This window comes from Vitis vinifera, chromosome 19, assembly GCF_030704535.1.
Source record: "Vitis vinifera cultivar Pinot Noir 40024 chromosome 19, ASM3070453v1".
In the NCBI taxonomy this organism is placed as follows: domain Eukaryota; kingdom Viridiplantae; phylum Streptophyta; class Magnoliopsida; order Vitales; family Vitaceae; genus Vitis; species Vitis vinifera.
In genome coordinates, this window is record NC_081823.1 from 22,796,731 (window position 1) to 22,808,204 (window position 11,474).

Consider the following 11,474-nt stretch of genomic DNA (forward strand, 5'->3'; position numbering starts at 1 on the left):
TCAAACTAATTAGCAACTTAACTATGGTTTGTTATCATCAAAACATGATTAGGAGAACCCTTAGGCTAACAAAAAGAAACAAAATTGCCAACATATAAACAAGAGTTAATATCTTAACAGGCCTTAAATTCATTCCCATGATTCCATAAATGAATACTTAGACCCTAATGAGGTTGAATAGGGTTCTAACTTACCTTTAAAAAATTGCATGTATTTTTCTCAAGAATGAACATATTTTTCTTAATGATGTGTGTGGACTTAAAAATCAACATAAAGGTGATAGAATACCTGAAATCCATTCTTGAAGTTCTACAACTAAATACGTAAAACCTAATAAGGTCAAATGGGGTCTCAATCGCCCTTAAACAAATGTACATATTTTTCTTAAGAATGTATGTGAGCATAGAAATCGACCATGAAGGTGGAGGAAGGCCATAAACCCATTCCTAAGGTTCCACAAATGAATAATTAGTCCCTAAAATAATATTGCAAAAATATTTTTACTTTTACATATAGTAAGATTTACAAAATAAATAAATCTTTTATTTAGCATTAAAATAAAAAATCTTGTATCATCGACCTCTAAATAATAAAATGTAAATTTTAAATTTAAACTTTAAACTATCAAATGTATTATTACAATTAATCTTTAAAATCATCAAATATACTATTTATGGGATAATATTTTTATTTTTTGTCCATTATATATATTATTTAATTTTTTATAATAAACTATTTTTATATATTTTCATTTTATATTTAATGTGACAAAAAAATGATTAAAAATTAATAAATATGGAGAGATCAAAAAATGAAAAAAATTTGAAATTAAAAAAGTTTTATGGGAGAATACAATAGCATAGTAGAAAAAAATGTGAGAGCAGAGAGGTGATGTTAATGGAAGAAAAAGTAATCAGTGTACTTGTCATGTTATAATTTAAAAGAAAAGGTAATTATGGAATTTTAGTTCGAGTTAACATTCAAGCTTCATTTTTCCCGCTGCATCCAACTGTCGAGTCTTGTATAGTTGCTTTACTCCTGTCAACGAATGGGGCAGAGGCGAAGGTGAAGATCCAGTTATGAGAAATTGTGTGATGTGAAACCCTTGAAACGATGTCGAAGTGAGGAGTAGTAGAAAACAATCAAGCCATCACCGATCGCCTCCTTACCTGTCGCCAACGCCTTTACAGTTCTCTAAATTTTGGATTCAGGTCTTCTTTCCTTTTTTCTTTTCATTTCTTTTTTTCTTTTTTCGGATGAATTTGAGCCTTGTTTGGTTTCCAAGAAAGAAATTGATTGTTTTAGAGTTACTAAGAATGTGAAAGGAAAGATAAATGTGGACAATCTATAGTTTCGGTTTCTGGTTTATTTCTTTTCTTTGCTGTGTTTTTTCTTTTCTTTCATGAATTGACTCTTGTTTTGGTTGCCGAGAAAGGGAAGGAACTGAGAATAGTAAAAATTGTTGAAGATTTAGGACGAATTTGAAAGGAAAGAGGAATCTGGAAGTTCTTAGTCTCGGATTCAGGTTTTGATTTTTGTATCACAAAAGGGTATGTCTTTCTCGGTTATTAGAAAATCTTTTCCAGTTGAATTTGGTCAGCGAGTCAAGTTTCTTTGAAAGTGAGCATTGTAAACTAGGCTTGAAGTAGTAGTCTGTAAGAATCTTTTAAATAAATAATTTAGTGGAATTATGTCACAAAAGGTGGCTTTTTTTGTAAATTAGAGAATTTTTGTAGTTGAATTCTGAGTCCACTTTCTTTAAAAAAATTGAAGTAAATTTGAATCAGTGTTTGGTTCTTGTTTGGAACCTGATTCATTTCCAAAAGATAGTAGGCAGACCAAAAAATTTGTATGTTTTGAGATCCAAGCCAAATTAAGTGTCATGCAAATTTTACTCTTGCCCAGGAGATTATCACGCTTACCAGGGGAACAAAAATGATTCTCAAACTGTTCTCAAAGAACTCTCTGCTAAAAACTCCCTGGTCAAGTTGAAGTTCAAAACATTGGATCTGTCATGAATTGGACATTAATCAAATTCCGAATGAAAATATTACCTGCTGCATAAAGTGAATTTTAATATCAAAATCATAGTACTATTTTGAAACATACAATTTCTTCTATTAATGCAAAAAAAAATGGTAAAGTGCAAATAACTAGAGGCTTTGCTCCTCAGGTTTGTTGCTCTAATTACAACAATCAATCTGAAAGATGTAAGCCGATGCAATCCACTGGAAGCTCAGAAAGGTTTAAACTAGTATCATGCAAGAATTTCATCCTGCCCAAAATAGCAAATTTTTATATATCTGTCTCGCTGTTTTCCTGCATCACTATCCTAGATTTCACATGGTAATGATCATACACCCATGACAGACCTAAACTGTTCAGCATTTCCTGCTTTGCTTATGCATTGCAACTGTAGGTAGAAATCTTAATCATCCTACCTATCTTTACTTTCTTGCTCCAAGTCATAAAGTGCTGTCTGGCTAGAACTTCCTTTACTGAGTGAAAGAGCACCTATTCCTAGAGAAGCAAAACCCTCCACAGAGCAGAGGCAGAAGGAAAACATGGAAGGAGATGATGGCCTATGTCTGGATGTGATATGCACATGATAGAATAATTTAGAAATAATCCACTCACTAAGATCTTGCCCATTACCACTAACCATACGGTAATGGAACTTTTGACTATTGTTTCCATTTTCTGATCCTGTTAGTAGAATGCATGAATATTTATGTATTATCTATTCACTGGATGGTTTTTTGTAGTATGAGTGTCAAAAACGAAACTATATTACCATATTCCTAATTTGTTTTGTGCCCCAGCAGTTCTTATGATGACAAAGAAAGGAAATGGCGGTGTGGAGATATTGAGATGCAGAAGCATGTAGTCCACTCTATTAGTGCATTTCTTGGATGTATTTCAGCATACACTTGTCAACATCCACTTGTAAAGGGAGGTAACAGTATCCATTTCTTATAAAGCTTCAAGGGCTAAGAACAACTTGATGTTGCTACAATTGATGTGTGGGGCTTCACAATAGTTTACATTTGCCATTGTGCTCCATTTAGATGCCTGTATCTCTGTCCAAACTGTTATACATTTTTTATTTCTCTCAAGTCTGTTTTGTGTGTATAGTCATAATTTGGAATGGACGAGCACCATTCTCCTTGTGACACAAATGCAGGCATGTCATTGTGGCTATAAAGGTGGTATTCTCATTCTGAAGATTACCAGAATGGTCATGCCAATTCCAATTTCTGACACCAGTCATTCAAACACAGTCTAACAGTAACTATTGACATTAAAATATGGAGGTTCTACTCCAAGTATAACTCACTAATCTTCTCTTTTTATAATTATTTTACTGTGAACATGTGTTTTTCTTATTACTAAGAAGCTATTGGGAATGACCATTAATTTCAGTTTTTGAACTTCATAAGTTTTAGGGGTTCTTCTAGCTTCATCCTGGTTGAGAAATTGAAAATGCTGAAGTTTAATTTGAAGAGACAGAACAAAGAGGTTTTGTGCAATGTGGTAGTAGGAAAGAATTTGGCTCTTTACCAAGTGGGTTTTTGGGATTCTAAAGAGAGGATGAGGGCTTTATATCAAGAAGAGGTGGTTGCTATGGTGGAATCAAGGGTGGGATATCGTAAATGGGCTCCCATGAAAGAAATGAGTTGAAGGCAGTGATCAAGAGAGGTTTGGTTAAAGAAAAGTGATAGAAATATCGTTTTCTTTCATAAAATGTCAAATGCATATAGAAGGAACAATTTGGCTAAGGTCAAAATTAACGGGGTTTGTCTAATAGAGGTGATAGAGATTAGGGAAGGGATTGTCTGGGCTTTTCAAAATCTCTTGTCGGAGCCAAGGGAGTGGCACCCCAATATCAAGGAAATGAATTTTGACACTTCAAATAGGTAGGATGTAGCAAAGTTGGAGGAGCCTTTTATTAGAGGAAGAGGTGTTCAGTGCTATATCAGATCTAAATGGGGACAAAGCTTTAAGGTTGGATGGTTTCTCAATAGCTTTTTGGCAATTTAGTTGGGGCTTTTGTCAAGGAAGAGGTGATGGGACACGACAAGGAGAAAGGGGAGGAGGAGAGGAGGGGGAAGGGGGAAGTGTGGATAAGATCTTAAAGATTTTAGACCTATAAGTTTGGTTGATAACCTTTGTAACTTGTTGTCTTAGACCAAGTTGTATATAGCTGAAGGCTTAATGTCCTTATATGACTTCATTGATTGGTTAGGTTCTTATTGAGGGAGGAAGTAGGTTTTTGTTATTCCTTTCCCTTCTTTTTTTCTAACACCTTTTGGCGACCGATGTATACGTCTTGTATACTTTGGTGTGCCCTCTTTGGCGCTTATTAATACTATTTCCAATCACCTATCCAAAAAAAAAAAAAAAAAAAAACAAAAACAAAAAGATCTAAATAGACTTGTAATTTTTCTTTGGTTGATAAACAATGGGCTTAGAGCTGGCAATGCACATGGGTAAAAGATTGCAATAAGATGGTTATGTGATGTTAAGTGTTAACAAGAAAGGACATTTGACGAAGTTTCATTTTTGGCATTAAAGAGAAGAATCATGCAAAAAAAAGTTAGTTAATTTGTACACCTAGTGTATACTAAAAAAATATGTCAAATTTCATTAGCTTTTAAAGTTTACGTTTGGAACTTTTGAGGAAGGTTGCAATTAAATTGAAGAGAGAGATTTAATCAATGACAAAAGAGTGTGTTTCTAAGAGAGTGAGAGAGGAGGGGGGAGGCGCAGCTAGCATGGAACATTTTATTAGGAGTTGAACAGAGAGTCGGTCAACTCTTGGTTGTTGGTAAATGCTAAATTATTTTGAATTATTTATAACTATTGTTCACTTTAAATATGGGCAATATGAACACCTTATATTTGAAACTTCTTTATTTTCCCTAGCAGTTACTTTTGTGACACTTTCTTCTCTAGGTTAATCAATGGTTTCTTCAGAGGTTGGTCAAAATTTAATATTTTAACATTATGGAAAATAGAGGAAGCTCCTTTTATTTGTGATTTTGAAAGGTTAGAGTGTGAAAAGTGGTCAAAAATGAAGTTTAAGGCACTTATTTCTCTACTCAAATTGGCACATTACATATCACCCAACTTGTATTGATAATCCTTATGGTCATGTTATACTTGATGATACTTGCTGGCTGAGGTTTTGTGAATTGCATTTGTATTAGGTATTAACAGGTAAGACATGTCAATTATGATGGATTAGGTGAAATTTATTGGTATAGATGATTCCTAATTCTAATGCCTTCTGGCTATTTTTTCTAGGTCATTAAATTCATAGTTGTTTTTTCTGTTTCCAGGATACAGTTGCTGATATGATTAAGGCATTGGAAGGAATTCTTCAATGCTACAGTGACACTGTATTAATCATTGCAGCAAAGGTCGCATTGAAGTTAGTCTGGGACTTGCCCAGTTCATTGCTGCAATCTCTTGTGTTACATCTTATTCAGCCTTTTTTATCTTTATTATCTTCTCATCAAGTAAAAGTTGCTTCCCGGTGTGCAAATGGTTTGAATCATATCCTACCATATCTGAGTTTAAAAGAGGATGGAGTTATTTGGGAGATATTGAAAGAAACAAATGCAGTTATTCATGTTATCAATAATATACAAAAATTTTCCAGAGGAATGGAATCAATTAAATATTTCCAACGGATGGCTTCTCTTCTAAGGAGGATATTGTGGCAGTGGCCGCCCTCTCGCTATCGTGTATGGAATGATGCTGAGTTGTTGAGGGTTTTGGAGGTTATACGTGTAAATCCTGATTCTTCTGTTAAAGCTGCAGTTTTGCAATTGTATTCTGCTTTAGGTATTAATTTTTAGTGGTAGTGTTCTTACTTTACCATGCTCAAGCCCAATTAGCTTACATTATTAAATTTGTGGATAAAATTTTTGTTGATTGTATGCCAGCTTTATGTGGTAATGGGGCTGAGAGGCTTCTAGAAAATGGAGAAAACCTTCTAAAAATGGTGGTGCAGTGCATGGACAGCACACAACCTCCTTCTGTACGGATAGAGGCATTTAAACTCGCTCAGTTGTTGGCGGTAATAATCATGCTTTACAATATCCTATTTAGGTAATGGCATTTTCTTACATGTATAAGTTATTCTCTACCAACAATTGCACAGATGAGTGAACAAAGATGTTCAAAAATGATGAGATTGTGTTGTGAGCCCATTGTCAAAGCCATAATTTGTGGACTGAAGGGGTGTGGCTTGTCAGGTAGACAGATTGCTAAAGACCGGATTTCTTTGTTAGTGGAGGCAGGTCATTTGGCTCTGATTACTCGTTGGGCAGGGGAGCATCACATTTATTTTTGGAAGCTAGGAATTGCCGGTGCCCTATCTACCCTTCTTCTACGCAAATCTCATAAAGCCCAACAACCTCCACATTCCTTGTCATTGGAAGAACTGACATTCATAACAGATGAGGGTAGTGCATTCATCTGGGAAATTATTGTGGGGCTTGTAACCCACTGTGGGGAAGATTTCAATCCTGAGATGAATGGCACTGACGTTTTCATCAGCATCCTTATTTATTGTGCATGGTAGTGTCCCTATCCATCAATACTACGGTATTCTTAATTTTGCTTTTCTTTTCTTTTCTTTTTTATTTTATTCTATTCTTTCTTCCTCAGGGACCTGATCTATGTTTTTTTCTGGTCATTTTAACATATCATATTTTCCTTTATCTTCTGGTTGCTGATTTATTTTATTATTCTGCCTATGTTCTTTAATAGCAAGACCTTTGTGGACTCAGTTGATCCGATTTTTGAAGAAGCTGCAAACAATATCAGCAGCTGTTTAGCATCTAGAGCACTTCTGATGATGATTTATTCTCCCTGCAAATACATTGCATCACAGGCCCAATCCAAATTGTCTAAGGCTCTAAAGGCAGAGGGAAAGCGTTATCTAAAATCCTTTACGGATTACCTATGCTATGTCTCATCCAGGGATGAGTATGGAAGACCAGATGAACGCACTTTCTTTAGCATAGTGGGATTGACATGTTATTCGGGTTTGCCGCAGTATCAAAAGTATGTTTTACAGAGTGAAGGAATAAAAACGCTGCTGGCCTTTATAAAGCAGTGCTTAAAAAATGATTCCCATTTGGGAAGGCTAAGTTTTGCCTCTAATTTGCAAAATATTTTCAGTAGCTGGACATGTTGCCAGACATGTGCAGAAGATTGGGATGGCGGAGACATTCTTATGCTTTTTGGTCTGTGGGGGCTAGCTGAATTGATCCACCATTCTGGTCGCATGAGAAATCACCCTGATTTATTTCGTGGCCAGATGGAATATACTGAAGTTCAATTCATTAAAAAACTCCAAGAGATCTGCAGTGATACTTCTATTCCTGGGCTAAGATGGTATGCTGCATACCTTCTTAGTTATTTTGGAGTGTATGGTTTTCCAAGTAGGATTGGTAATGCACTTGGTGAAAAGGAAAATGCAGATATGCAACTCATTCTTAAAAATGGAGAATCTGTGAGCATTCATGGTGTTGTTCTTATGGTCCAATGTCCATCATTACTGCAGACTGTTGAGCTGCCTCTTGATAAGGAAAGTTCTGATGGCTCTTCAGTTAGACAATATACAGAGTCGGCGAAAAAGTTCAAGAAAGAAGTTCATTTATCTTCTCGTTTACGTCATCAGCCATTAGTGAAGCTATTGGAATTTGTTTATTTGGGATATTTACAAGCAGGAGAAGACCTTGTGAAGTCATTGAAAAGTTTTGCTAAACATTGCAAACTGCAACCTCTACTACAAATGCTTCATAGAAATCGTCCAAAGTGGGGCATGCCTTTTCCTGGATTGGATCTTGCTCTTGCACTCGATTTTGATGGGCATACTTTTTCGTATGTTTCTCCTTGATTATTACCTTAAGACATCTTAAAATTGCATCAAATTGGCATGCTCATTTTCTTTTCTTCTTGACCCCAAGACTCTGAATTTAATGGAGTTCTCATGAGCTACACTTCAGAGACATTTAATACATTATGCCTTTTCATCATTCAATTAAATGACCGTCTTCTGGACTGACAGTACATCTCTCAGACTGGCCATTCAATGGAAATGTACTATCAATAACTTCTTAGGAATCTCTTGTTTTGGAGATTTGCACTCTGTGACTATAGTTAGAAGACCCTTGTGTTCTGATTCATCCAATAGTAGTGGTAGAAGATGTACTGGTTCATCTAAGATTAGAGATGGGATAGAAGACTTTCTGGTGTCCTGGTTCATCCATCATGAGAAATCCTTGGCAAGTCCAGGAATGTCTTGTTTATGTTAGATGTTTGATGGATAGAAGTTGCTGATAAGTGAGGGAAGGAGTTCGTAGGTAAAACATTTTTCTTTCTTTCTTTTTCTAGGATTGAACTTGGTACCTCCTACATGCCCACCCAATCCTGGCATTAGAGCAGGGCCTGAAGGGCCTTTTGAAGACCACCATCTTTATAAGTGCCTTCTATATTTTTTGGAGGTTAAGGATTCTAAATTGTTTTTATTTATCTTTTTATTTCAGGGATGTTGCCTTGGAAGCTGAAGCAACTGAAGTGATGCAGTGGACATGCAAATTCTGCTCTGTTTTAGTGCCTCATATGCACGTCCACAAAGTCATATTGTGGTCAAGTTGTGATCATTTCCGGGCCATGTTCCGGTCAGGGATGCAAGAAAGGTACTTACACACATACACTTTGGTATAAGAGGGTACTTCATATTTCTTTTGATGCATCTTTTAGTCTCCCTGGATAGAGTCCCTACAAAAAGCAAAGTTCGTATATTTATAAAACAAAAGGGCACAATCTCTTGATCTGTTGTGTAAAAGCTATAAAGTTGGTATTTCACCTGTATTTGGGACTTTGAATTCATTATTTATAGTCTACTACTACTGTAGATGCTATGCATATGGGCACCACTTTGGAGGAGCTCTGTCCAAGGAACTATCATGGAAGTCTTCTAACTTACCCCCATCAGATTAAGTGCTCTTCTGAAATGCCTAAATACATATCAGCTAGACACCTAAAGTGTCCAAATTTTCAAACAAAGTTTTTTTTTTCTTTTTTTTTTTTTTAATTATTTAATTATTTATTTATTTTTTATGTTATTTAATCATATAAAATGTTTAAAAAAAAGTGTCATCTTCCAAAAAACAGGAGTGTAACATATCAATTACCCCGCACCGATTTAGCAATTACGATGTATCTGATACCCCTGCACTGATTTAGTAATTAAGAAATATCCTGGAACTATAGACATTTTCTTCTTTTAATCAATCACCTAGCAGTTTGTTCTCTGCTTGATATGCATGTTTGTACTGTATTACTGTAAAATATATATCCTAAGTTACCTCTTTGTGCTCTTTGCTCTTATTTTGGCGGCCCTTTTTTATATCTCAACCAATGCAACATTTTTTATCCTTGCAGCCGTTCCCCCTTCATAAAGGTCCCTGTTAGTTGGGAGGCATTGGTTAAACTAGTGGACTGGTTGTATTCTGATAAACTGCCAACACTCGTCACTGGCTGTTTATGGGATAACATGGATGAAAGGAAAAAGCTACAGGAGCTGCAACCGTACTTGGAGCTTTGTTGGCTTGCAGACTATTGGTTATTGGACGATATTCAAGAACACTGCTCAAGAGTGATCAACTCTTGCCTGGATTCTTCTGGAAACTTGTCTCTTGAAGTACTCCATATAGCTGCTAGGCTCTCCCTGTGGAAGTTGGCTGAGACTGCAGTAAATCGCTTAGCCCCTTCATATAGCCGTCTCTGCCTCACTGGTGAAATTGAAAAGCTGGATAAAGACCTTGCTGACATGGTTCATGCTGCCTCTGTTCGACATTCCCAGGATTCAACCAAATGCAAGTTAGAAGAGTAACAGGAGACAACAGGCAAGTTATAGTAACTATTTGTGAATACACCATACATTTTGTAGGATTGAACCCAGCTTTGGAACATCAAAACTGTTTGCAACCTAGTTCCACCACTGAATGTATTTTCTGTATCTTTCAAGAGGTGTTGAATGAAAGCCACTACCAATAGACAAAATGTTGAAGCCAATACAAGATTTTCTTTGGCTGCATCTGGGTGTTTTGAGTCTCCAGCTTCCCTCTTTTGTTTGAAAAATTCCTTGAAGATCATTCAATGGAATGAGCTTTGCTGTAGTCTATCAAACCATTACCAGTTCTTCACTCAGTCTTGAATTATAGAGATTTCAGTTAACAAAGAATGATCAACCAGTGGGCTACCTCTTTCCAAGCTAAGAATCTGTTTGATAGTGATTTTAGGAAGCATTTCTAGTCTTTCCAACACTTGAAAATTGTTATCAAAAGAATTGTTTTCAAGTGTCAGAAAAGTTAGAAACACTTCTTTGAATTACTGTTAGACATGATAGGCCAATGATGTTTGATAAAATCGAAAATTGAGAACCCAGCTACAGGAGATGTAGGAATGGAGAGCTTTTCCCGTTTCCATCTGGTCTTTGGTCTTACAACTTTCAGTTTGCCAAATAGGGTTCTGTGGTCGGTCTCCTGACCGTGCTTTAGTAATAAATTATGAGTAGTGGAAATGAAATTTAACTATTGAGTCGAGTTCAAATGTTTGATGACTAAAACAATTGAAAGTTTGAAAGTAGTTTTTTGTACAAATTCTTACCATTCTTTCATGAATAAACATAAGGTGAGTTTGAAAGTTTGAAAGAATCTTCCAAAATCCTGTTAGATTATAACTTAGGCCAACCCGCCCAGATTTCACCAGTGAATGCCCCACAAAAATGCTAAAGGGATCAGTGACAGATAGGCCTCACCATCCTTGTCTACTATTCCCTGATCAATCAGCTTTTTGATGCTAAGTCCCTGAGCAAAAGTCATTGCTGCATCTGAACAGAAAGCAGCTCTTCTAATTCCCATCTTAGCTGCAACTTCCAGGGCCCATCCTAGACACACATCAACAACAACACAAGTGATCTCTTGGCCTTCGTCCCTGTTAATCTCTTTCATGAGCTCCTCCAAATTTCCCTACGCCACAAGGCTGCCTTTGTTGTCTTCCATGGCTTAGCTCTGTCCTCATCAGATTCAAACATGTCTGGAAATGGAAACCAGATGAAGTTGATCCCCTACATTTTTATTTTTATTTTGTTTTTCTTAAGTTTTATTCCATTTTGAAAAACTTGTTGCTATGGACTTAGGAAGATAATTATGCCGCCCACAACAATGATTATTAATTTCCATGTCTTTATTATTCAATATAAATGTTTCTTAAATATTATAAGTCCTATTTTTATTGTTTAAAAAGAATAAAAAAAATATTATTTATCATGACTTCTATTCGAGCAGGTTTGCAATGGGAGACCATAAGGTAAACTTTATTTTATTTTTCATCTATTACTTTGTTTGGATGATGAATTAGAAATAAGAATAAAATGAAATGTTATTATT

At 35.7% G+C, this 11,474-nt stretch overlaps 1 protein-coding gene across 2 annotated transcripts; it reads left to right on the top strand.

Annotated features, from left to right (window-relative positions):
• The first annotated feature begins 963 nt into the window (after positions 1-963).
• Positions 964-10,142, top strand: LOC100268020 (BTB/POZ domain-containing protein At1g04390). Of its 2 annotated transcripts, XM_010646694.3 has the most exons (8): positions 964-1,211; positions 2,826-2,956; positions 5,343-5,850; positions 5,952-6,085; positions 6,170-6,588; positions 6,781-7,899; positions 8,565-8,717; positions 9,466-10,142. In XM_010646694.3, the coding sequence occupies exons 3-8, from the start codon at positions 5,358-5,360 to the stop codon at positions 9,914-9,916; spliced, it is 2,769 nt and encodes a 922-aa protein (XP_010644996.1). In that variant the 5' UTR covers positions 964-1,211; positions 2,826-2,956; positions 5,343-5,357; the 3' UTR covers positions 9,917-10,142. The 2 variants fall into 2 exon arrangements, with proteins under 2 accessions (XP_010644996.1, XP_019072483.1); XM_019216938.2 differs by lacking the exons at positions 964-1,211; positions 2,826-2,956 and having other exon boundaries at positions 4,128-5,795.
• The last annotated feature ends 1,332 nt before the right edge of the window (positions 10,143-11,474 follow it).

What these genes read in the sequence shown, in the direction of transcription:
- LOC100268020 (XM_010646694.3), top strand. Translation starts at nt 5,358, where the DNA reads ATGATTAAGGCATTGGAAGGAATTCTTCAATGCTACAGTGACACTGTA. An exon ending in ATCCTTATTTATTGTGCATG is followed by an intron (nt 6,589 to 6,780) that starts GTAGTGTCCCTA and finishes GTTCTTTAATAG; the next exon opens with CAAGACCTTTGTGGACTCAG. An exon ending in CGGTCAGGGATGCAAGAAAG is followed by an intron (nt 8,718 to 9,465) that starts GTACTTACACAC and finishes TTATCCTTGCAG; the next exon opens with CCGTTCCCCCTTCATAAAGG.